Genomic DNA, 27,812 nt, shown 5'->3' with positions numbered 1-27,812 from the left:
GCATATGGAGATAGTAAGTTTGGAGATGACATCAGAGGACCCTCTGGTAAATGTAAAGCGGTATACTGAGCTCTTATACATCTACAGTATAACCCCACTTTTATGTTCTCAAAGTTAATGTTTCCCCACCATTTACAACATTTTTTTATCGCTCTCATCAAATTTCCTACCTTCACAACATTAATTGTCACATGTTTTTGCATTAATCTGTGTACGATTTCCCCATAATTTACACTTTATGAAACAACTTTCATGGAGAAAAAACTGTAGTAACTTACATAAAATTATGCTAACACGGCATAGGTCTTAAAGTAGTGTTTACAAATGTTATGTGGTTAAGTTTCTTGACATCAGGGGTGCTCTAATCAACAGATCTGAATTGGTAAAAGTAAGAACAATTCATACTTTGTCTCTTGCCACCATTCTGCTTGGCATGGTGACTGATGGGCGTAACTTGAAATGTTGCATCAGTTATGTATTTTTCCAAACATAGCATGGAACATTTCAAGAATTTATTCTCATTTTGAAGCGCATATATGTACACATTTTTGTGCTGTTTCATAAACAAGCAGTGCAAGTGACAGTTTGTGTGTGTGTGTGTGGTCTTCTGCATAATGGAGGAGGCCAAGTATACCAAAAGACAACTGCAGAGCAAGAAAGCCAGAACAATGCACATGAAGAAAATACACAACATACTTAAAAAATACATCATGCTAATATGAAAAAATACCTAACTGATGCAATGTTGCATTATTTACATAATGAATGACACAGTTGTAGGCTGTCCAAAAACATTGGATATGATGAACAAAATTAAATAAAAATGTTTCTACTTCCAAGTCAGTTACCAGTTTGTTATGTCAGCAGCTAAACATTATACGAACTTCAGGTAACTTGATGACTATTGTGTACTGATATCATAAATAGCCTATGAAAATGCAGGGGAGGTGAGGGGCCTATGCGTAACTTTTACCATTTAAAATGTTATTTACTCAGACACTTTGATCATATCAAAGACACAGCCTGTGCATGCAGCTGCCAAGAAAGTAACACTATACAAGAAGCAGCAGTCAAATGCAGTATCACATATCAAAGAGGTCTACTAAAATTTTAGATTAAGTAAAACAGCATCAAGTTTTCAGGGACATGCAACATGTTTAAGAGCATGATTGTCTAACTCATGCACAAGTTTTCTGCTAGTTTTCATAATTTTAAGAAAGGAAACGAATCCAGTCTCCTTAGAAGATTAATCTCCCATCGGATGTCCTGCATCTGCTTGGGTGGATGTAGAGGAAAACACCAAGGAAATTGTCGTCTCTGACAGACAATTTACAAACAGAATGGTTGCAGTGAAACGTACTGTCAATAAGGAAAAGGCTACGTCCATTTTAGAGCAAGATTTGCACAAGAGAAAGATTTGGTCCTGGTCTGTGCCATATTTACTGACAGAAGAGCAGAGAGTGCATTGGGCGACATGTTGCCCCAGCTTCACTGACATAGTTGATGAAGATACCAGTTAGTTGAAACGAACTGTAACTGGAGATGAAAGTTGGTGTTTCCTTGACCCAGAGACAATATGTCAGAGTATGGAATGGCATAGAACATAGTCAACAAAGCTTAAGAAACTCAAGTTGCACAAATCATGCATTGAGAAAATAACGATTGAGCCTCCCCAAATGCAAATGCTTCTGGGATGATCCATAGTGAATTTCTCCCTGTTCTGACGTATAAAATCTTTCCAGACACTACCACATCTCTGATGACAATACAAGAAAACTGGACACGTGTATGAAGTACGTTCTCTTAATGGTGATTAATTATTACATAAATTCATAGCAATCTTCACAAAAGTTGCAGAAATGAATGATAAGCCACAGAACTCACCATTAGCCCATAAATGCAAGCTGCCATGACAAAAAGGATAAAAAGCATGCTTTTTGATGATAAGCCTGTGACCTGTTTTCATTTGACAGAGCACATATGCTCTCTCATAGTAGAGATGAAATAAATGAGAATACAACCATTTGTTTTGTATTCCCTCCAGAGTCTCAAAAAAGTCAGCTTTGTTAGAAGCCCTCTGATCCCAACAATCTGCCATTTTTGTCCTGTCACTGCTGCTTAACAACAGAAAGATGTACACACTAAGTCATGACTAGTCCCACACTCACGCACGCTTCAGTAGACAGGAAGAGTCACAGAATGAGTCACCGGATAGGGAACAACTACAGTGTCGTCATTCCCAGATTTGTCATATTCACAATAACTGTGGTTGGAAGGAAGGCAGTCTGTACAGCATTGATGCAACAGTAGTGCCTTGATTTACAATGTATGGAACCCTCCACATTAAGGCTCACACTCACCTTGTTTCTGATCGTAATGGATTATCTTGATTTCTCTTACTCACTGGATTCTCTACAATCACCAGTGTAGTTAAGTTCGCTGTAATTTTCTTCAAATGACTATTACATGCATCTCTGTATTGATGCATTTTATTATGCTGGGTATTTATATTCAACTTTTGACATAAATCATTTTTGTTCTTGTCTAGCTGGTCTCTCTCTCTCTCTCTCTCTCTCTCTCTCTCTCTCTCTCTCTCTCCCCCCCCCCCCCCTTCCCTTCCTCATGACCCCCCTCCCCTCCTAAAAACTTTATCAGCTTTGTACATCCAATATTCCCCTTTTAGAGAGGTGAAACTCTTTGCATACTACAATTTTATAGGCATTGCCAGGGTCTTAAAAAAATTTTCACACTGGGGCATTACAGTCATACTTTTATGTACACATTAATATACAGCACTGCTGAAGCATATTTATCTCATTTTAAATTTCATGTTTTTCCAGCAGCTTCTTTCACAACCAAGATAACTGAAGTGCAACACCTGCCCTATGAATTGATTGTCAGAGCACATCTTTGTTCAAACTATACGCACTCCTTTGTAGGCTACAGTTTTGTTTCAATACTACTTTATTACATCTTTAAACAACTGATTTGCCTGTCAAATCATCATCTGAAAATCAACTTCATTTTTGTAAATGACAAAATGATGGTTAACTGATTCTGGGCAAAGGTACTGCTTTATCACACTATCTTCAATCATTTGAGCACTGAACACTGCACTTTCTTAGAGAGCTGTTAACTCACGCCAGCACTGCTTTGAATATATACAGCTTCTTTTCTGTGTTTACTTCGTAGATTCTTACTTAAATTGCGTGTGAGTTTCATATAGGAGGTGTAATTTCGAGTTTTAGTTACTGTAATCATAAATTCAGGCAGATTGTAGCGCAGTCGTTAGGCATTTGTACAGGTTAGTTCATACATTCTTTGCATGTTTCCCTTGCATTATCTAGGCACGGACTCGTGTTTCAGTAACTGTTGTTCAACATCGATTAGAATGGACAGGGACTGTGATTGCTGTGTTCGGATGAAGGCTGAGTTGGCATCCCTTCGCTCACAGCTGCAGGCGGTGCTGACTTCGGTCGCGCAGCTTGAGGCTGTTGCCAATGGGCACCACTGTTGGGAGCCGGACTTGGGTATCACGGGGATGTCAACCTCGTCCCGTCTGTCCCCAGATCGGTCTGCCGCTGTGGTTGCCCCGGAGGTCATTCCAGGGCGTGGAAGGGAGCGAAAGACGTCCCCGGAGGCTGATCAGAAGCCTCCCCGGTGCGTCTGACAAACAGGTTTCAGGTACTGTCTCTGGCTGAGCCAGATGCAGCTGCCTGCCCTGTTTCAGAGGACGATTCTCAGCCTTCAAGGTCCGGGCAATCGCAGAGGGTGGGCTTATTGGTAGTTGGGAGCTCCAATGTTAGGCGCATAATGGGGCCCCTTAGGGATATGGCGGCTAAGGAGGAGAAGAAATCCAGTGTGCACTCTGTGTGCATTCTGGGTGGAGTCATTCCTGATGTGGAAAGGGTCCTTCCGGATGCCATGAAGAGCTCAGGGTGCAGCCAGCTGCAGGTTGTGGCACATGTCGGTACTAGTGATGTGTGTCGCTTTGGATCTGAGGAAATTCTCTCTGGATTCCAGTGGCTATCTAAGCTGGTGAAGGCTGCCGGTCTTGCTTACGAGATGAAGGCAGAGCTCACCATCTGCAGCATCGCTGACAGAACCGACTGCGGACCTTTGGCGGCTACACGGGTAGCGGAGGCTGTGTGGCGTGGACTGGGCAGTTTTTTAGGTTAGAAGGCCTCGGGAAAGTACGGGGTGGGCTGCAATCTCAAATGGCATGGCAAATACAGGACGTGCTTGGATCAAGGAACAGCCAGAATTGTAGTTGTAAATTGTTGTATTTGTGTTGGGAAAGTCCCTGAGCTTCAAGCGCTAATAGAAAGCACAGAAGCTGAAATTGTTATAGGTACAGAAAGCTGGCTAAAGACTGAAATAAGTTCTGCAGAAATTTTTATGACGTCTCAGACGGTGTTCAGGAAAGATAGATTAGGCAGAATTGGTGGTGGAGTGTTTGTATCTGTCAGTAGTGGTTTATCATGTAGTGAAGTCGAAGTAGATACTCCGTGCGAATTGGTATGGGTGGAGGTTATACTTAACAGCCGAATTAAGTTAATAATTGGCTCCTTCTACCGACCCCCAGACTCCAATGATGTAGTTGCTGAACAGTTCAGAGAAAATTTGAGTCTCATAACAAATAAATACCCCACTCATACGGTTATAGTTGGTGGAGACTTCAACCTTCCCTCGATATGTTGGCAAAAATACTTGTTCAAAACCGGTGGTAGGCAGAAAACATCTTCCGAGATTGTCCTAAATGCTTTCTCCGAAAATTATTTCGAGTAGTCCACGAACCCACGCGAATTGTAAATGGTTGTGAAAACACACTTGACCTCTTGGCCACAAACAATGCAGAGCTAATAGAGAGCATCATGACTGATACAGGGATTAGTGATCACAAGGTCGTTGTAGCTAGGCTCAATACTGTTTCTTCCAAATCCACCAGAAAGAAACACAAAATAATTTTATTTAAAAAAGCGGATAAAGTGTCACTAGAAGCCTCCCTAAGAGACAATCTCCATTCCTTCCAAACTGACTATGCAAATGTAGACGAGATGTGGCTCAAATTCAAAGATATAGTAGCAACAGCAATTGAGAGATTCATACCTCATATATTGGTAAGAGATGGAACTGATCCGAACAGGTCCGAACGCTGTTGCAGAGGCAACGGAAAAAGGATGCGAAGTTCAGAAGAACGCAAAATCCCAAAGATTGGCTAAAATTTACTGACGCGCGAAATTTGGCACCGACTTCAATGCGAGATGCCTTTAATAGGTTCCAAAACGAAACATTGTCTTGAAATTTGGTACAAAATCCGAAGAAATTCTGGTCGTATGTAAAGTACAAAAGCGGCAAGACGCAGTCAATACCTTCGCTGCACAGTGCCAATGGTACTGTTACAGACGACTGTGCCGCTACAGCGGAGTTATTGAATGCAGTTTTCCGAAATTCCTTCACCAGGGAGGACGAATGGAATATTCCAGAATTTGAAACACAAACAGCAGCTAGCATGAGTTTCTTAGAAGTAGATACTTTAGGGGTTGCGAAGCAACTCAAATCGCTTGATACGGGCAAGTCTTCAGGTCCAGATTGTACACTGATTAGGTTCCTTCCAGATTATGCTGATACAATAGCTCCCTACTTAGCAATCATATACAACCGCTCACTCACTGATAGATCTGTACCTACAGATTGGAAAATTGCGCAGGTCGCACCAGTGTTTAAGAAGGATAGTAGGAGTAATCCATCGAACTACAGACCTATATCATTGACATCGGTTTGCAGTAGGGTTTTGGAGCACATACTGTATTCAAACTTTATAAATCACCTCGAAGGGAACGATCTATTGATACGCAATCAGCATGGTTTCAGAAAACATCGTTCTTGTGCAACACAGCTAGCTCTTTATTCGCACGGAGTAATGGCCGCTATCGACAGCGGATCTCAAGTTGATTCCGTATTTCTAGATTTCCGGAAAGCTTTTGACACCGTTCCTCACAAGCGACTTCTAATCAAGCTGCGGGCCTATGGGGTATCGTCTCAGTTGTGCGACTGGATTCGTGATTTCCTGTCAGGAAGGTTGCAGTTCGTAGTAATAGACGGCAAATCATCGAGTAAAACTGAAGTGATATCAGGTGTTCCCCAGGGAAGCGTCCTGGGACCTCTGCTGTTCCTGATCTATATAAATGACCTGGGTGACAATCTGAGCAGTTCTCTTAGGTTGTTCGCAGATGATGCTGTAATTTACCGTCTAGTAAGGTCATCCGAAGACCAGTATCAGTTGCAAAGCTATTTAGAAAAGATTGTTGTATGGTGTGGCAGGTGGCAGTTGACACTAAATAACGAAAAGTGTGAGGTGATCCATATGAGTTCCAAAAGAAATCCATTGGAATTCGATTACTCGATAAATAGTACAATTCTCAAGGTTGTCAATTCAACTAAGTACCTGGGTGTTAAAATTACGAACAACTTCAGTTGGAAAGACCACATAGATAATATTGTGGGGAAGGCAAGCCAAAGGTTGCATTTCATTGGCAGGACACTTAGAAGATGCAACGAGTCCACTAAAGAGACAGCTTACACTACACTTGTTCGTCCTCTGTTAGAATATTGCTGCGCGGTGTGGGATCATTACCAGGTGGGATTGACGGAGGACATCGAAAGGGTGCAAAAAAGGGCAGCTCATTTTGTATTATCACATAATAGGGGAGAGAGTGTGGCAGATATGATACGTGAGTTGGGATGGAAGTCATTAAAGCAAAGACGTTTCTCATCGCAGCAAGATCTATTTACGAAATTTCAGTCACCAACTTTCTCTTCCGAATGTGAAAATATTTTGTTGAGCCCAACCTACATAGGTAGGAATGATCATCAAAATACAATAAGAGAGATCAGAGCTCGAACAGAAAGGTTTAGGTGTTCGTTTTTCCCGCACCGTTCGGGAGTGGAATGGTAGAGAGATAGTATGATTGTTGTTCGATGAACCCTCTGCCAAGCACTTAAATGTGAATTGCAGAGTAATCATGTAGATGTAGATGTACGTTGAGAACTATTGTATTTTATAGACTCTACAGTAAAAAATATGTTTTTCTGTGGAAAATCATTCTCAGCAACTGAACACTGGCCTAGTCATTGTAAATTAATCTAGAAATCACATTAATGAACTTTACATCTTGTGGTCTGAGTATGAGTTGTTGAAAAAATACCCACACAATCCCTCTTCTTCACATGTAAAAAAAAAAGTTCATAAAGGAACAAATGGATGTATGATGACCTTATTTTGATCTTTTGGAGACACAGTACAGTTACAACTCACCATCTTTGCCTATCCTTGTACTGCACTCGTCACCCTCTCTATCAGAATCCAAATCCAAATCATCGTCTTCTGCATCTGATAACACCGAGTTTGTTGAAGTTTTCACTGAAAACATAAATACTCGGTTTTAACATTTGATGGAGTTTAGATAGAAAATCAAACATTTTATGATGGGTGTGGAACAATAGAAACAGCAAATACTGTCTTCACACTAATACAAATAAGTAGATGTTCTTTATTTTGCTATAGTAAACCATGCCTATGATGTAGCAATTCCTATGATGCACAAACCAATACACTGTTTCACTGTAAATGCCAAGAAACAAACAATATCTGCATAAACAACAGGTGGGCAACTGACTTGTTCAATAATCACACTGCAAAAGCAATTTATGCCATTAAAAGCAGGGGCGGTGGCAAGGGAAGGCTATGGGGGCTATAGCCCCCCTCCCCCCAAAGGAGTATCATATTACACTGGATAAAATGACGTCAGAACTCACTGAATATGTTACTTCAACAGATTCAATCATTTTTTTTATAATTATGTAGAAATATAGGTTGCAACGTATTTCAAACACATTTTAACAAAAGAATAACAGCAGCAAATAGCTCACTATCTAAACCAATAAATATCATTTAACTTAAAATGGACATATTATTATTTATTAATATACACTGGGTGTATATTAATGTACGAGTACCATTTACGATAATGAAGAAAGCTAAATATGCCAGGTATGCCTACCAACACTTATAAATTGCTGACCCCAGACAAAAACTTCGAAATCGCTGGACATCTGGGTCAAATCGTATTATTTTCCCAGACACACACATTCTGTAGACAAGTTTTTACCCTGAACTCCAAAACAGTTTCCAAAAACTCCTTTAAGCAACATCAAATTTTAGCAATTTGTCGGAGGAAGACCTAGACTCTTCTTTTGTTAAGCGACACTCCATTCCCCCAACCCGCTACATATATTCGACGGCAGAAGTTAGTTGTGGCAGCACCTACCAACATTTTTCAGAACTTCGGCTTACTTTGCACTCAATTCTAAGCCGCAGGCAGCTTTTTGGATTACAAAAACCGGAAAAAAGGTGCGGCTTAGATTCGAGTAAATATGGTACCTTCCTAATGTTGATATACACATTTCAGATGGCTACTTAAAACATTTGCTCATACCAAATACACTGAACACCAACAGTACTTCCATTTCTATAACTGTCAGCTATCAAAGTTCAAAATGTCCCTCCCCAGCAGCACATGTGGGTGCCCAGTGCCAAGTGGGAAGCTAATTACATTACTAAGACCTTCAAAGACAATATCCTGCGCAACGATGCCCAAGACAGATTTTCCATTAACTTTCGGTGTTTCTCTTCAAAATGACATATGTATGATATCTGTACAATGTTTTTTCTTGTGCAATAAATAATTAAAAGTGTTCCAGACTTTATGTACAGCCTGTATTAAGATTATCACCACATCTTAATTCTGAAACTCTAAGGACTGTATATTATGGATTAGCATACCCTTCCTTGTCTTATGGAATAGTACTGTGGGGTGGGACACATCAAACTAATATGAAAAGGGTTTTCATACTGCAGAAGTGAGCCTTGAGGAACATAGCAAATGTAAAACCAGGATCTTCTTGCAAACCCCTATTCATTAGACACAATATTCTCACAGTTTATGCCATGTATATACCAGAAACTATAAGACTAATGAAAGAGGACACCAAGATCATAAAAATAAACACTGATGTTCACAACTATGAAACAAGGGATAGAAAAGACTAATATGGTTAACAGAAGATTAACTTTAACAGTGAAAAGCCCCTATGTCAAAGGAGCTGTTTTTAATAACTTGTTACAAAAAAGAAAGGAAAAGGGAGAGAAGGAAACATAGTAGGTGAATATGGATTGGGGGGAAGGAAAGAAAGAGGAAGCCGCCTTGTACAATTTTGCACAGAGCATAACTTAATCATAGCTAACACTTGGTTCAAGAATCATAAAAGAAGGTTGTATACCTGGAAGAATCCTGGAGATACTAAAAGGTATCAGATAGATTTTATAATGGTAACAAAGAGATTTAGGAACCAGGTATTAAATTGTAAGACATTTCCTGGGGCAGATGTGGATTCTGACCACAATCTATTGGTTATGAACTGCAGATTGACACTGAAGAAACTGCAAAAAGGTGGGAATTTAAGGAGATGGGACCTGGATAAACTGAAAGAACCAGAGGTTGTAGAGAGTTTCACGGAGAGCATAAGGGAACAATTGACAGGAATGGGGGAAATAAATACAGTAGAAGAAGAATGGGCAGCTCTGAGGGATGAAGTAGTGAAGGCAGCAGACGATCAAGTAGGTAAAAAGACGAGGGCTAATAGAAATCCTTGGGTAACAGAAGAAATATTGAATTTAATTGATGAAAGGAGAAAATATAAAAATGCAGTAAATGAAGTATGCAAAAAGGAATACAAACGTCTCAAAAATGATATCGACAGGAAGTGCAAAATGGCTAAGCAGGGATGGCTAGAGGACAAATGTAAGGATGTAGAGGCTTGTCTCACTAGGGGTAAGATAGATACTGCCTACAGGAAAATTAAAGAGACCTTTGGAGAGAAGAGAACCACTTTTATGAATATCAAGAGCTCAGATGGCAACCCAGTTCTAAGCAAAGAAGGGAAGGCAGAAAGGTGGAAGGAGTATATAGAGGGTTTATACAAGGGCGATGTACTTCAGGACAATATTATGGAAATGGAAGAGGATGTAGATGAAGACGAAATGGGAGATAAGATACTGTGTGAAGAGTTTGACAGAGCACTGAAAGACCTGAGTTGAAACAAGGCCCCGGGAGTAGACAACATTCCATTAGAACTACTGATGGCCTCGGGAGAGCCAGTCATGACAAAACTCAACCATCTGGTGAGCACGATGTAGGAGTCAGGCGAAATACCCTCAGACTTCAAGAAGAATATAATAATTCCAATCCCAAAGAAAGCAGGTGTTGACAGATGTGAAAATTACCGAACTATCAGTTTAATAAGTCACAGCTGCAAAATACTAACGCGAATTCTTTACAGACGAATGGAAAAACTGGTAGAAGCGGACCTCGGGGAAGATCAGTTTGGATTCCGTAGAAATGTTGGAACACGTGAGGCAATACTAACCTTACGACTTATCTTAGGAGAAAGATTAAGAAAAGGCAAACCTACGTTTCTAGCATTTGTAGACTTAGAGAAAGCTTTTGGCAATGTTAACTGGAATACTCTCTTTCAAATTCTGAAGGTGGCAGGGGTAAAATACAGGGAGTGAAAGGCTATTTACAATTTGTACAGAAACCAGATGGCAGTTATAAGAGTCGAGGGGCATGAAAGGGAAGCAGTGGTTGGGAAAGGAGTGAGACAGGGTTGTAGCCTCTCCCCGATGTTATTCAATCTGTATATTGAGCAAGCAGTAAAGGAAACAAAAGAAAAATTCAGAGTAGGTATTAAAATTCATGGAGAAGTAGTAAAAACTTTGAGGTTCGCCGATGACATTGTAATTCTGTCAGAGACAGCAAAGGACTTGGAAGAGCAGTTGAACGGAATGGACAGTGTCTTGAAAGGTGGATATAAGATGAACATCAACAAAAGCAAAACGAGGATAATGGAATGTAGTCAAATTGAGTCGGGTGATGCTGAGGGAATTAGATTAGGAAACGAGACACTTAAAGTAGTAAAGGAGTTTTGCTATTTAGGGAGTAAAATAACTGATGATGGTCGAAGTAGAGGATATAAAATGTAGACTGGCAATGGCAAGGAAAGCGTTTCTCAAGAAGAGAAATTTGTTAACATCGAGTATAGATTTAAGTGTCAGGAAGTCGTTTCTGAAAGTATTTGTATGGAGTGTAGCCATGTATGGAAGTGAAACATGGACGATAACTAGTTTGGACAAGAAGAGAATAGAAGCTTTCAAAATGTGGTGCTACAGAAGAATGCTGAAGATAAGGTGGGTAGATCACGTAACTAATGAGGAGGTATTGAATAGGATTGGGGAGAAGATAAGTTTGTGGCACAACTTGACTAGAAGAAGGGATCGGTTGGTAGGACATGTTTTGAGGCATCAAGGGATCACAAATTTAGCATTGGAGGGCACCGTGGAGGGTAAAAATCGTAGAGGGAGACCAAGAGATGAATACACTAAGCAGATTCAGAAGGATGTAGGTTGCAGTAGGTACTGGGAGATGAAGAAGCTTGCACAGGATAGAGTAGCATGGAGAGCTGCATCAAACCAGTCTCAGGACTGAAGACCACAACAACAACAACAACAACAACAACAACACCAAAGAAAGCTAAGTTATTGACAGGGGATACTTCTAAAAAGTGAGTCAAGCAGTGGCTTATCCAAAAATGCCCCTATAACATGAATTTATCTTGAATTATAACATAATAAAAAATAACGTAACTAAAAAAAATTGAAATTGTAATAACTTCATACGTAGTTGAAAATGTGCATGCATGTAAAATTACGTGATAAGAGCAATAAACTGAATTGAAATTGACAATATTCACAATATACATTAATGACAACACTGGTTACTTTCATCAAATATCCCTCAATTAAAATGTACATAAGACAGTTTCTTATTACCTTGAGCTGTCGACGTTGTCATAGTTGTAGTTGCTGTAGTAGTCACTGTCGTAACTTCAGAGAGATGTTCTGCACCTTCCCCTGGGGAATATTTCGTTTCTATTGTTGTTGTAGTGCTGCTTGTCACTGTCTCAGATGTTTGCTGTAACCATACACCAAATTATCAGTTTGTGTTGCAGAACTGTTTTGATTAATATTAGTTCGCTCTGGCCCTTTAACAGCAGATAATCTGTGACTGCATCAGTCGAGCAATAAAAGAGGAGGAGCTAAGTACAGCATTATGCAGCATTCATATGATTTCATGCACTACATATTATCATTATATGCAAATATTGTCACCTATATGATACAATAGTCACTGAATCACAACTATTTATGTAACTCAGAAAACTAGAATACAAGCAATACTCGATGACAGCTTATGTAAAGATATTTTTCAGTACAAGGAACTTATCAATGAGTCACATCATTTATCATATTCAAGTCATAAGGCTCCAGTCACTTACTAGGGCAGTACACTATTCTCACACAAATTCTCTCTCAAAGATTGTAATCTATGAAATACAGTTATGAGCAAGACCATTTCACAGTGACAAAACTAGATAGATGAACATAAAACAAATTAAATAACAGAAGTTATGAGTAAAAATATGTTTCTTTTCAACACGTTACTTACAACTGTTATTGGTGAAATCTTTCCCGCTGGATCATTAAAGTCATCTGATGAAATCCTTGAGGATGTATTATGAAAATCATCAAAATCTTCATGCATACGACGAACTTGATCTTCTGCATCCTGCCTCTCCTTTTCACGGCGTTCTTCCTCTTCCCTCACCTTGCGTTCTAACCTTTCTTTCTGAATCTTTGCAAGTGCAGCTGAAATGAAAGTAATATGTTGATAGAGAACAAACTAAATGTTAAATCTTACCTCAGTTGCACAAGAGGCAATGCTCAGTTAAGGAGTAAACACCTAAGGTTTGTAGCAGCCAAACGATGACGGTTATCATAACTTATAAAACTGCTTGCTTCTTCCTGCTTTATAAAAACTTATTTACCATTCATTTAATTTGTATTATTTCAAGTGGCTTGAACAAATAAAAATTTATCTCACCAACAATACTGTCTATCCAATTGTGTATCGTACAGATGATCAAATCGACATAACTGTCTACATAAAGCAACCTAAAGTTATTACTAAGAAAAGAACACACTCTTACACAAAAAGAAAACTTCCTTTTTGACAAAAAATGCTTACAAAAGACAAATTAAATTCTCTCTTACCATTTTCTGTATCAAGATATGATTTCTTGTTGCCCTTCATTTGGTTAGTTATTTTCTCCGTTAGTTCCATCTGACGAATTATCTCATCTTTAAAATCATTAATTTCCCGTGCTAGGGCTGCTTCCATATGTGTTTTATCAAGACTTTCCATGAGTTCTTCAAGCTGGGATTGCGTACTGTAGTACCACGTTTCACCATCTTCACTCTCTCTATGGAAAATATATCATCACTAGATGCTATAAATAATATTAGTAAAAATATTGTATGTTCGTTAGGCAAAGGAAAACAGAAAACTTATAAAAAGAAATCACAATTCTGTGTAACAACCATTTAAGATGTCAATAAAATTAGAAATGCAATATAAGTGATATGGGTGGCATCTATCTGGGTTAGTGACTAGATATCACAGCTATCAGAAATTTACGTATTACAAAGAGGGTTGCTTCCTCCAAGGAAAGTGTTTTAAGTGCATTGGAGTTTACCCTACTAGACTCTGCAATGATGCAATGGGGTGCCCACAACAATAGCACCAGTGCCGAGAGCAAAAATGCCTACAAATTACTGCTTGGCTGACACTACTAAGCATCTCAATCTCCAGCGGTGGCATCTCCAGCACAGGCTATCACCACCCATCCTGACTGTCACAAAGAGTGTGTGCAGTCTACACATTGCTGCACAGATAGCGCAGCATCATTCCCACCTTTCTACATTATCAAGGTTTGCCGACTATTCCATGGCATTTGCCATGAAGTCAACCATCAGGAACAGCACGTTCTCCCTTGTCGCGAGTCTGCAATGAAGGTTGCATGCACTGATGCACACAGGGCACCATCACCATCCATATGAACTATGGCAGCTTATTCGGCCACTGCTAAAGCTCCAGCACTCACTTTGTCTGCTGCACCACCACCACCACCACCACCACCACCACTACTGCTACTCCCAGTGATCACACTTGTAATGTAAATAGAATAAGTGTTTAGCTGTTGCATGATGTCTTCAAATTGTAGTAACTTCTACATGTTGGGAAAGGTTTTGCCAGAACTCATGAAAAAGCAGCAGCACCACCAGCCGCCATTCCCTCCACACAAGGAATCAGCAGAGAATGGGAAATTGTATGAAAAGCAGCTCAGACGTCACTTTGAAGCTTCCCAAGTATGCTGACACTATAAAAGCTCTATTCTTGTCATGGATTAAGCTGCAAACTTACAGATTTTCATGTAAATTAGCCCCGACATGAGCATATGATTTCGTCTAGGGTAGAGTTTCATCAGTGTATAAAAAACATCCTAATCAGACCTACAGAGCATGGGCAGGAGAACTACCCACACTTTGACAGAAGTGTCATTTTGTAACTTCGAAACATAAGGAATTATACACTGACAAAATGGTCAGGGACACCATTATTCATTCTGCCCTGGATAAAGAAGCTGTACAGCAGGCTTTACAGTTTGGTGACCCACCACTTGGAGAGGTTACAGCTCCAGCATAGGCTTTCTAAGTGTCAAAAGCAGCAGGCTAGCAATTAGAAAGTTGGGTTGACATAACAGCTGCAGGCATGCCAAATGGCAAGCACAGGATGTCAGTACTTGATTTGGATACATTAACATCATTTGACTTTACAAGCACAGATACAAAAAAATTTATGTCACATAAATTGTATTTTCAGGACTTAGAATCATCAAGCAAGGGATACTCCGACATCTCCTCTGCTGCACTTGGTAGACCCAAGAGTTCACAGCCCACATCATGCTTAAAGCTTCCGCTCGTCCCCACTTTTGCAGAGCGCTTACTGTTCCACTGCTCTTCGTAAACAGGTTAAGGAGGAATTTGATGGACTAACAAATTTGGCTATCACTGAACCAATGCATCTAGTCAATTGGCAACACTACTGGGAGTCATTAAGAAGCCGTCAAGAAAATTAAGATTATGTGACGATTTCAAAATGATGGTAAATGCACAGACTCAAATCATTTCATATCCAACAACACATACAGAAGAATTAATGGCCAAACTAGCTGGTGGGAGATATTTCTCAAAAATAGTCTTGGTAGACACCTACTTGCAACTTCCCTGTTTCAAAGATTTCTTGAGCAACTGACGCAAAATATACCATGCTGCACAACAGAGGTTGAAAATACCACTTCAGTTTTAAGGTTCTTTTTCTATCATCATGTGTGATACTAAAAATAAACATGAGACTGAAACTAACAATTTTTTTTTTTTTTTTTTTTTTACACACGGTAGTACATATGAGAAAGCAAAGAAGAAGTTCCATATAACATTTTAGAAAACAGCAGTCGGGCTAGTTGTGGTAATACCCAAGTCAGTGCCAAAGTGACACCATACAATACAATGGATGATTATTAGCTTTGGTCTCTTGTTTATTTTCAGTATCACATCTGATGATGGGCATGTAAGAGCCCAAAACCAGCCATGGTTTAAGCACAGAAAAATAAAGAGGACCTTAGAGGTTGAAAATACCGCTTCAGTTTTAAGGTTCTTTTTATTTTCCATTGCTTAAAACATGATCGTTTTCTGTCTCTTACATGCCTATCATCAGGTGTGATACTGAAAATAAACTTGAGACCGAAGCTAACTCCCCCCCCCCCCCCTCTCCACACCGTAGTACATATGAGAAAACAAAGAAGAAGTTTCATATAACATTTTAGAAAACAGCACTCAGGCTAGGTGTGGTAATATCTAAGTCAGTGCCAAAGTGACACCATACAATACAATGGATGATTATTAGCTTTGGTCTCTTGTTTATTTTCAGTATCTCACCTGATGATGGGCATGTAAGAGCCCGAAACCGGTCATGGTTTAAGCACATGAAAATAAAGAGAATCTTACAACTGAAGCGGTATTTTCAACCTCTGCTACAATGGTCAGTTGCAGATGTTCCTCCAGCAGGATTGTTCATGCTGTATAAATTATTCTTGATGATGGTAGTAACGGGAATCTCCACTGTGGCTACATCTATGGAATCTGCATATGCTATTCCGAACACTTCAAGAAGCAAGATTGAAGTATAACCTACAAAAATCTAAGTTTTTTCAGCCATCAACTGAATATTTGGGACACACAATTTCACATGCATGCATCAAACCAATGACCACTAACATAGAAGTGATCATGGCACTACCACAGTCAAAGAAAGAACTGATATCTTTTCTAGGAAAGTTGCCTTCTACAATACATTCATCCCAAATGCTTAAAAATTGCTCAACCGTTGAATCAACTAAGCAAGAAACATACACCATTTGTGTGGACACAGGACTGTGACACCCATTTCAAACTTGGGAAGTCTGCCTTTGCTAAGCCTTGTGTTTAGCTACCTTTCAGTCTACAAACAGTTCACAGTCGTGACTGACACCTCAGACTACTGGACTAGTGCCATCTTAGCATATCTGTATTCTGACAGGACTGAAGAGCCAATAACTTACACTTCCAAGACATTGAGAGCTGCCCAAAAGAATTAGTCACAAATTGAAAAAGAAGCTTGAGGCATTATATATGCACTCAAGAAATTTCACATGTTTTTGTACAGAGTGAAATTTCATCTTATAACAGACCATGAGCCTCTCACATCACCGTACAGCCCCTCATCATGGCCACTAAATAAAACAGCTCATACGTTACACTTTTCTTAAGCAGATTTAATTATGAAATTCATTTTCATACCCCAGACAAACACACAAAAGCAGATGCTCCTCTCAGCTACCAACGGGTCCCAATCTGTCATACAACAAAAAAGATGTTTTATGTTTCCATCTAGATGAGAAAGCATTGTTAACAACAGACACATTCCCAACTACAGGCATGCACATAGCAGCTGCCATGGGTACAGACCTCGTCTCAATGTTCATCTCAACATTCTGCATGCTTTGACAGAGAAGCTGCCAGAACGGAAAGAGGATCCACTATACCAACATTTTCAAATATGAAAGCGATTGATTTTGGTTAATGGAGTATTGCTGCTAGCTACGGAACATGCATCACCACAAATAGTCATACCCCTATCATTACACAACAACATTCTACAGCTTCTGCATTACGGCCACTGGGGGATATCTAGGAGTAAAACACTGGCACAATGATATGTATATTGGCCAGATGCTGACAACTAAACAGAACAACAGTCATGCAACACATGCATCACACAGAAAGCCCAAGAAAACTTTTTCTACATGGCCTACACCGCACAGACCCACTTAGACTTTCTGGACCCCTTCCTGGGAACAAATTAGCATATTCCTACTTGCGATGTGTAGTTCGCCCAACTTCCACAACTGGAAGAAATACCATTAAGACCTTATCAAAATGTTTTCATTTGAAGACCTTCCCCAGACTTTCAACCCCCTGTTTACTTCATAAACCTTCAGAAACTTTTGTGCCATGAATGGCATCCAGCACATTAGAGCTCCATCTTCATTCACAATCCAATGCTGAAGCTGAGTGACTGGTGTGAACATTCAAAACACATTTGCAGAAGTGCACTGGAGGCAGTTCCGTGGAAAATGCTTTAACTTGATTTTTAAGTTCTTACAGAGCCATGCCCATGGGAGACAAAGAGTTTAGCAGAACTTCTTCATGACTGCTAGCCGCTCAGGCTGCTTCACCTGTTGATGACAGCCCTACACTGGGCACCGGCACCAGCATCAGCACCGCAAGCACTGTAGTTCTGACTGGGCACCACAGTCTGGGCACAAGCAATTAGACAGGGTCCTGGTGCTCATCCAGCAGCAATAGGGATGCAAGGTGTTTCTGCTGAAAGGGGCTGGCAGGCAACTCATACAAAACCTCAACCGACAACACCTGCACGTCACTGGGCAGTCGCCACCACCATCTACTCCAGCCGATATGGCACCTTCCCCAGAGGTTGATACCTCTCGTGCCCCTTTCTACTCACCTCCAGCAACATCCATCCTGGAGCACGTGAAGCCTCCTACCCTCACTACTTTTCAACACTCTGCACCACCCACGTCTTCTAACAAAAGCAACACAGACGAAACATTTTCCAGGAATCTACAAGAGAAGGCTGATGCATCTCTGTCACCAGCCAAGGGCCTACCTACCGTCGCCCAACAGCCAAGTGGATCCACACCAAATAATTTCCAGCCACACTAAGGTGTGCTACACCGCCTACGGCCCCCACCACGACCATCTTTCCAGGTAGCACCTGTGCTTCGCTTGCTACACTGTGCCTTTGGAAAGAGTGATGCAAAAGTGGCATCACCACCAACAGAGACCCAGTAGACACTCAGTTATGAGCTACCTAGTCTCTGTCCACGCAATGGCTGCTCCTATCCGGGCATCTTCCAGACCTACAGCCTCCAGCCAGCAAACAGTGAGCTGGTAGAATCACCAGTACTCAGCAATGACATGGATGTCATGTCTGTGGGGGACTACCAGCACCTTAGGTCTCGCATATTTTACATCTGATGACAAGTCGCCCCTCCCCCGAGGAAGGATGGATGCAGTAACCCTTATACATAACCACATAGCAGACGTTACCAGGCCTCTTCTTCTCCAGAAGTGGCACCTCGAGCAGAAGCTATCACTGCCTTTCCCAGCTGCCACACAGAGTGTGCATAATGTACACATTGCTGCACAGACAGCACAGCACCATTCCATCACACTCCCAGCATGCATAACTGAGGCTCACCTGCTATTCCATGGCATTTGTCACCGGAGCTGACCACCAGGAACAGCACCTGCCACCTTGTCGCAAGCCGGCGATAAAAGTTGTGCGCACCAATGCACACAGAGCCCTATTAGCAACCACATAAACTAAAGCGGCTTATTTAGGCTGCTGACAACGCTCCAGCACTTACTTCATCCACTGGACTGTTACCATCATCATCTAGTGCTCTGCGCATGAACTACCTGGTTCTTCAACTGGACTCTGCTTTGGATTTGCTGTTATTAGATTACTTTTATCGCCTGAGACATATTTGTGCTGTGAATAAAGTAATTCTTTAACTGCTCCATGTTTTCTCCGTGTGTAGTAGCCACTACACCAAGGAGCACATCCTGATAATTATTGTGGTTGCTCGTATTACAACATGCTGGAGAAAACAAACAAAACTAAGAAAAGGCAACGACACACCTGAAACTGACTGTGGGCGATTCGTAGACACACCATGACAATAGAGAATACTTCTTGTTTAACTGGTAAAACAATGGCAGATTGAAAGCTAGTGACGCTCTTGTGCTGTTACATGTGTCTATGCACCACTACCAACCTGCTTCCAGTGAGTGTCTGATTTTTCCTGATTTTATTCTGCTGTGGATGTTCAATATACTAGACAGTGGTAATTAGACACAGAGAGTTAAGGACTACTTATCCTGGTGGAGGAGGATGAGAAGGGGGAGGGGGAGTAAAAAGATGCAAGGGAGGGGGGAAAAAAACAATATAATACTTACACGAATATCCGTCTAGCCAAAAACCAATACTTCCGTCCATGCCGATCAAATCCCAGATGTTCTTGTCTGCACAAGTTTCCTGTCTTTTCAACATCTGGTATGCAATCCGTCACGCCAGACACCTATAGATAACATAAAATTATGTTGGTGTTACCTATCTTTATAAAAAACAATCTTCAGTCCAACTGAAGTAGAAGTGAATCATGTTTACCAAACTCCAGAAAGTAATTCTAAAATATTCTGAAAAGTACACAATAGCTGTTTCATTCCCAATACCTTCAAATTAAGAAGAAGTAATGTTTCACACTTAATGATGATTAGGGTAAATGAAGATCAGGTGCAATTCACAAACACGCAAAATAAAGACAGTCTGACAAGTTCTCCACCTTCTGAAGGATTTTCACAAACAGATTCTTCTCAGAACATCGTAAGCTTAAAATAATGGAGCTCATGCGAGTGTCACTTGTCCTGCAGTCAAAAGCAAAAAGAAATTCCAGCAACAATCAATCCAGCAAATAAAACAATCAAATTATTTCTATTAATGGTGTACCTCCATTTTCACATTAATTAGTTTGAAAATTGAAATACAAATTTGGCTCAGCGGTTTGATTTCACTGAGCTGTTAAGAACCAGTGTATTCAACGAGGCAAGGCCGTTGGCTGCTCTGCCTCTGATAGAATAGGATACACCTGTGACGGGACTAGAGGAGGATATGCTACATTGGTAAATTGGGCAGTTTTGCACCTGGGTCTTCCGCAGGTTTATGGCTGTGAGTGGGAATGGCAAGGATATGGACCACAACACTCTGTAGGTTGGGAGGGCAGCAGAATACCACTTCAGGAGGGATGGGAAGGACCATGAGAAGGGTGTCTCTCATTTCTTGGCATGATGATAGATAACTGATGTCCTGAAGAAAGATGTGGTTTAGAGGCTCCAGTTTGGAGTGATACTGGGTGATTTGCAGTTGGTTCTTGGAGGATGGTGTGAGGATATGGTGTGGGAAATCTGTGGCCTGATTCCTGTCTGTGAAAGTCTTTGAAAGAGATTCAGCATACTGGGCAAGAGAATTCCAATCACTGCAGAAATGCTATCCATGGGTGACCAGGCTAACTGGGAGCAAGATTTTGGTGTGAAAAGGGTGACCAGCTGTCAAAATGCTGGTACTGTTGTTAGTTAGTAGGCTTGATGTGGATAGAAGTATGGATGGAGCCATCAGAGAGGTGGAGGTCAACGTCCAGGAAGTAGTATGTTGGACTAACGTCCAGGAAGTGGCATGTGGGGATAAGAAAAACAGGTGAAGCAGATGGGGCAGAAGGTGGTGAAGTTGTGCAGGAATGATGAAGAGGTGTCTTTGCTCTGGGTGCAGATCATGAGGATGTCATCAATGAACCTGAACCAGACAAGAGGTTTGGGTTTTTTGAAGGCTAAGACGGTTTCCTCTAGACGATCCACAGATAAATTGGCAGAGGTGAGTGCCGTGTGGGTGCCCATGTCAGTGCAGCAGATCAGTTTGTATATCTTCTCCTCAAAAGGGACCAGTAGTGTTTGAGGATATAATTGGTACAGGTATAGGGAATGGTGTAGGGGTCCGGAATTGGAAGGATGTAGGGAGACGCAGTGTTTGATGGCAGCAAGACCATGGGCAACAGGACCCACTCATGGGGCAGTTAAATTATGTCCTTCGCCAGAGTTTCAATTATCTATCATCAGGTCCCCTCCTAAAATGGTATTCTGCTGCCCTCCCAAACCAACCAACATCCTGATCCATCCCCATGCCACTCCTACTCGAAAACTCTTGCTGCAGAGCTCATATGACTGCGGGTGAACAAGGTGCAAGGCCTCCCTTATTCACACACCAACTACGTCTGTCATAAGCTTATCCTAACCCATCAGAGCCAGGACCAACTGTGAAAGCAGCCATGTCATAAACCAGTTGTGCTGCAATTTCTGCACAACATTTTATTTGGACATGACCACCAGCCAGTTGACCATGAGAATGAATGGGCACTGACAAACTATGCCAAAGAACAGAGTTGACCACCAAGTGGAGTAATACACTGCTGAGTACTATATGCTAGAGTTCAAGGGTTTTGTTACAACCTCTGCCACCTGGGCCATTCCTCCCAGCACCAGCTATTCTGAACTATGCAGATGGGAGCTATCCTTGCAGTACATTCTTCACCCCATAATCCCCGACTCCACTAACAGACTGCACTCACACCAACTTCCCAACATTCTCCCCTTCCTCTGTTCTGACATTCACTCTCAATCCACACCTCCACATTGTCACTGTGCACCGCACAAACTCACCAGCTTGGGTTGCCATGTGTCACATGCCTACTCCACACCTGCTGCCCTATCTACATCTACATCTATACTCTGCAAATGATTTCCTGTTTCATTCACACAAGGAATGTGGGAAGAATGACTGTTTAAATGCCTCCATGTGTGCTGTAATTAACCTAGTCTTATCCTTACGATCCCCATTGAAGCAGCGATACATTGAAGGTTGTACTATATTCTTCAAGAGTCTGCTGGTTCAGTTTCTTCGGCATCTCTGTCACACTCTCCCATGGAGCAAACAAATCTGTGATTGATTATGCTGCCCTTCTCTGTAAGTTTTTACTATCCAGTGCTAGTCCTATCATCAGGTAAGGTCCCACACACTTAAGCAATCTTCTAGGATGGGCTGCAAGAGTGACTTGTACACAGAGTCCTTTGTAGACTGATTACATTTCCTCTGTATTCTACCAATAAACTGAAGTCTGCTATCTGCTTCACTCACAACTGAGCCTATCTGATCATTCCATTCATCATTCCATTTCATCACTTCATACCCCTACAAAATGTTACACCCATGTACCTGTATGAGTTGACTGGTTCCATCTGCGATTCATTGAGATAGTCATAAGATGTTACATTCTTTGGTCTGTTTTCCACATTAGTATCTCGCACACCTGCTGCCTCCCTCTCAGCTGCCAGTTACCCTTCACCAAACCCTCTTCCTGTTTCCAATCTCTTTTTCTCTTTACCCACCCCTACCTGACAACCCCTCACCCCAGAACACCTATGGAACCCCAATCCCAGAGTTACGTATTCTAATGTAGTTGTGCAGGTGTGTGTGTGTGTGTGTGTGTGTGTGAGAGAGAGAGAGAGAGAGAGAGAGAGAGAGAGAGAGAGAGAGAGAGAGAGAATTAATATACATTATTCTAAACAATTATCCATTGTAATTCTTCAGACTTTCACACTGATCTGTTGGCATCTTGAAGCATCTGGTATTCCACCAGATATCAGCATCATTCACACATGATATTTCAACGTGACTCTTTTATCTTCATTGGGAGTTATCTGAGACTGCTCAAGGAGTGGAACGCGTCCAGTATACATACCTTCTGCCTTCCCCTCCATGGTCTGTTCCAAGCATTCCATTTGCTGTCCATGCCCACTAACAGCATCACTAGTCATTCCCCCTTTGGTCTGGTGCCCCTGGCCACACACTGGTATTCTATTTTCAGTCTGTTGTTGTTCCAGGTGTCTCATCTGTGGTCCACTCCTGCTAGAAACACTCTTAGGTACCAGGCTGAGGGCTTGTGTTTCAACTATGGTCTAGTCCACTCGCCTGCTTCTGGTTTTCCGTTTTCAGTCAAGTGTGGTTCTAGGTGTTCCCCTCGAGGTCCACTGCTACTAGAGGCAACCTGTGAAGTTCCATCTTTGGTCTGGTGTGCCTGGTGCTCTGTTTGGGGCTCATTATCCATGTCCACATCCTCAGTTCTTCTTCACAACCCCCTATTGTTCTGAGGGTGTGGACATGAGGAACGAACCCCAGATAGAGCACCAAGCACACTGGATCAAAGGTGGAAGTTCACAGGACACTTCTACTGGGAGTGGACAACAGAAGGAACACCTAGAACCGCACAGGATCTAAAACTGAACACCAGCGTGTGGATAGGCACACCATCCAAAGAGTTGATGCCTAAGGATGCTGCTAGCAGGCAGGGACTGTAAATGGAATGACTGGAACAGACTGTGGAAGGAGAAGGCAGTAGTTATAAATACCGGACCCATTCCACTCAATAAGCAGTCTCGGATAGCACCTCATGATGACAATGAGTCATGGTGTCAAAATATCATGCATGAATGATGGCGATATCTGGCAGAGTACCCAACATCTCAAGATGGCAATCACGCACTGCTATCAGGAATACTAACAGACGGCAGACATAAAGGAATGTCAACTGTGGAGTTGAAAATTTGGAAGTAGGGTGGATGGTGGAAAAATATGAAGTGGGCATTGGTGGAAAAACACATAACTGAATGTGTGAGCCATTCATTGAGCATGAATGTTATCAGACTGAAAGGCATGAAATTTCAGATGTTATCTATCAGTGGCTCCAGGACCTTATCATTTTCTACTTATTGTATTTCATAGTTCGAAGATACTATTTTCATATCTTGTGGAGTTCTATGAAAAGTACTGAATTGTATGAACTGAGCCTTGTCAAATGTAATGATAAGTCTTTTATCCTAAACCCATACCTTTACATTTTCAAATATTTCATTATCTGTGCCCTTTCAGTTATGGGACATGAACTACTTATTTTCCTATACTTAAATTATTTGGCAAAAAACAAGATCAGTATCTTCTAACAGTGCAAAGGAAGATCATTTATGCAAAATAAAAACAACAACAGAGAAACCGAAATAGAACCTGTGGTACAAAATGTTCAATAGATTCAAATTCTGAATGCTTATTCACTTGTAGATGGAACTGAACACTCTGCTTTCTGTCATGCAGATGAGATAAAATGCATTAAGCTGCCATGTCTACAGATCCACGATATTTTCATTTGGGCATGGGGATCTCCTAATTCAACAACTGAAAGCTTATAACAAGTCACAAAAAGTTGCCACTGGTATTCATTTCTGATTTATTGATTCTAATATATCATCCACCAAGATAGATATACTTCATCAGCCATAAAAGTTTGAAACTGGATTAATAAAAAATAGAGAAAAGTTGAGATAATGGTTTTAATGCTTCAGGTATTCTTCTACATGATCTGTCCCCACTTGAATACAACAAGCAGAACATTCTTACAACCATGTGAAACTGTCAGAAAACTCATTCTTTGGGATGAGGTTCAACTGGCACTTCACACTGGCTTAAATATCAGTTATGTCATCAAAGTGTTAACCATTCAAGTGAAATTCTGGGCTGCGTCGTTTTGTAGTAGGTTCTTATTGATAATACCAAGTCTTGTCACCTATGATATTTTTACCAAAAAAGAATTGTACACATTTGTCACAGCAGGCATACATATGTTGTCATTTTTGTTTGGGAGTCAAGGTATACAGAACAAACTTTGCACACATTTTCCTCTCTTTCAAACATTCTGGGGTATGTCTTGATCACTTAGTTTACAGATGTTGCTCCATTGCGATTTGTGACCCGACAACACTGACATACTAAGGCCTCATATTTGCTATTCAACACTGGCTGCTCACAACTGATTGGTTGAATGCACAACTGGTTTTTACAGTTGTTAGTTCAAGCTGCCACCGTAATTACTGCGCTGATATCACTTATACATCAGGAGTATAATCAGTGTCACAACTTTTCAGCTGGACAGTGTGGTCTGTCCAGTTGATAGCCCTTTTTTAAATCTAAAATATCTGCTACTGCCAAGTTTTTCTGTATTAAGTTATTATGTGCAATCTCTTCAAAAATTTTGAAATAATGGCAATAACGATATGGGGTGGTAATTCTCTGCTGATGTTTTATCTCCTTTTCGTGAAGCAGCTTGACATCATCACATTTAAGCCTGGGAAAATACCATTAAGGAAACATTAATTACATAAATAACTTAATATATTGGCAAGTGATGAAGTGACGTGTCATTCAAATGGATTACTGCTACAAATGTCTCTGTTAAAATCTGTATGAACTGTTAGAGATGTTCACTTACAAGAGTCATTTCACTGTGTCCTTACAAGTTTAATATGATGCAGCTTATACCTTGTGTGCCCTGCATACGCCACACTGCCAGTCTTCCTCTGGAATATCTTCCATTGGTGGATCAATGCAGTCCAGATGATATACAGCTGGACATGTTTCACAACAAAGCAAATCCCCCAGCCGGTGACAAATTCTGCAGTGATCATCGTAATGGATATTGCCTGGAATTTAAGAAAATACACGAACATAGAGGCATCTTCAGATACGCATACACCTTTTTTCATTCCATTGCTTCACAACTCAAACCATTTTTTTTCATTCAGACTTTACTCAAGAGATATACGAGTTTGCAAAAACATAAGGTTCCTACATATACATGATTTTTTTTCTTTCCACAGTTAAAATGACATGAAAAAGGCTTCAAATGGTACACGTTATAGAAGAACCACTGCAACTACACACTGGCTAAAGAAGTGCATTAACCTGGTTAAAGAGATATAATTAAAAGGCACTCCAAACCACATTATATTATCTTAATTCAATTCAATCCAAGACTTCCTTCATGACTCAGACCCCATATAACGAACCACTTATGCGTAATATGTGCTGTTTAGTACCACACACTATGTGGTGACCTGTGAAATATATCATCATCTTAGCTTACACTACAATAAATTGTGATACTTAGGTTACCAAAAAAATGGAAAGTCTAGGATGGAATGTAACAATATTATGAAAAGGATAGTTGCTACTCACCATATACTGGAGACGCTTAGTCACAGGCAGGCACAACAAAAAGACTGTAAGTTTGGCCGACAATGACTTCGTCGAAAACACACACACACACACACACACACACACACACACACACACACACACACACATGACCACAGACTCTGGCAGCTGAAGCCTGAAACTGGCTTCTGCTACCAGAGACTGCGATTATGTATGTGTGTGTGTGTGTGTGTGTGTGTGTGTGTGTTTTCGACAAAGTCCTTGTTGGCTGAAAGCTTACTTTCCGACAGTCTTTTTGTTGCCCCTATCTGTGACTCAACATCTCCGCTATTGGGTGAGAAGCAATAGGTTTATGCTTTACCATAATTATTATTGATACTGATTGAAACAGCAAGTTTACTGTTGCAGTCACAACTATTTTATTTTGTTTCCACTATGTGTTTAAGACATTTCAGTCTCCATCATCATAGACACAACTCATGCATGTCACATTAATGCATATGGATACATCTGATGACACATAACCAAATATAAAATGAATTGTGACAAATAACAATGAACTTGCTGTTTCAATCATTCTTAAATATGTTTCTGCCTATAGCCAAAGAGCTATTTGAAGAAAGGTAGCAGCTCCGCTTTGAAAGTTGACATTAAAATCCACAGAGCTGAGACAATTACACACTCGTCCACATAACTGTTTCATAAAGCTGTAGGGCAACATCTACATCTATAGCTCTGTATAACAGATGGACTGAAACTCACCACCTGGAGGAGAGGCTGAATGGTAGACAGGCATAGTGAAAAATACTGCTATATATATTACTCAATATTATTCAGCTTTGAGACTGAGTCCTTCACAAGATGTAGACAACCCCCCCCCCCCCCCTTTCTTTCTTTCTCTCTCTCTCTCTCTCTCTCTCTCTCTCTCTCTCTCTCTCACACACACACACACACACACACACACACACACACACACACACACACACACACCTAAATGATGTTCAACTGTGACTGCATCCGAAGTGAGCAGCAATCTTTGTTGGGGTCGGTAGTAAGGATACAGAAGTGGCAGGGATTGGGAAAAGAGAGGGATGGCAACATAGGGGTGGAGGAAGATGCTACTGCTGCTGCCCTTGGAAGTATGCAGGAACATGGTAGTGGGGAATGAGAGTGGGCTTCTTGGTGCAGCATCGTAGGTTATGTTCGGAAGGGGGAGGGCAAAATGGAGAGCAGTAGAGAAGATGAAAGACTTCGCGGGTGTGCTAGTGAGGTCAAAGTGTGTTAGGGTTGGAGTGGAAGCAGGAAAGGGGATATGCTAGTGTAGAACAGGGAATGGCAAAGATTAAGGCCAGCAGGGGCAGGGACGAGTGACTTCAAAGCCTTTATACCTTTTTGAACTTTGATTTCCTTTCTAAATTTCTACTCGGTTTCCTTCACTGCTTGTGCAATGTACAGACTGAA

At 41.0% G+C, this 27,812-nt stretch overlaps 1 protein-coding gene across 1 annotated transcript in view; it reads right to left on the bottom strand.

Annotated features, from left to right (window-relative positions):
* LOC126411948 (nucleosome-remodeling factor subunit NURF301) overlaps positions 1-27,812 on the bottom strand; it is a 312,451-nt gene that overhangs the window by 256,616 nt on the left and 28,023 nt on the right. The window contains exons 2-7 of the mRNA XM_050081404.1: positions 25,677-25,837; positions 19,661-19,782; positions 13,232-13,440; positions 12,627-12,826; positions 11,951-12,092; positions 7,319-7,423 (exon numbers count right to left, since the gene is read on the bottom strand). Coding sequence (XP_049937361.1) covers positions 7,319-7,423; positions 11,951-12,092; positions 12,627-12,826; positions 13,232-13,440; positions 19,661-19,782; positions 25,677-25,837 — 939 coding nt within the window. The remainder of the gene's footprint in view (positions 1-7,318; positions 7,424-11,950; positions 12,093-12,626; positions 12,827-13,231; positions 13,441-19,660; positions 19,783-25,676; positions 25,838-27,812) is intronic.

The sequence above is a fragment of the Schistocerca serialis genome, chromosome 1, assembly GCF_023864345.2.
Source record: "Schistocerca serialis cubense isolate TAMUIC-IGC-003099 chromosome 1, iqSchSeri2.2, whole genome shotgun sequence".
NCBI classification, from domain to species: Eukaryota; Metazoa; Arthropoda; class Insecta; order Orthoptera; family Acrididae; genus Schistocerca; species Schistocerca serialis.
This window is presented reverse-complemented; position numbering and strand designations above follow the sequence as displayed.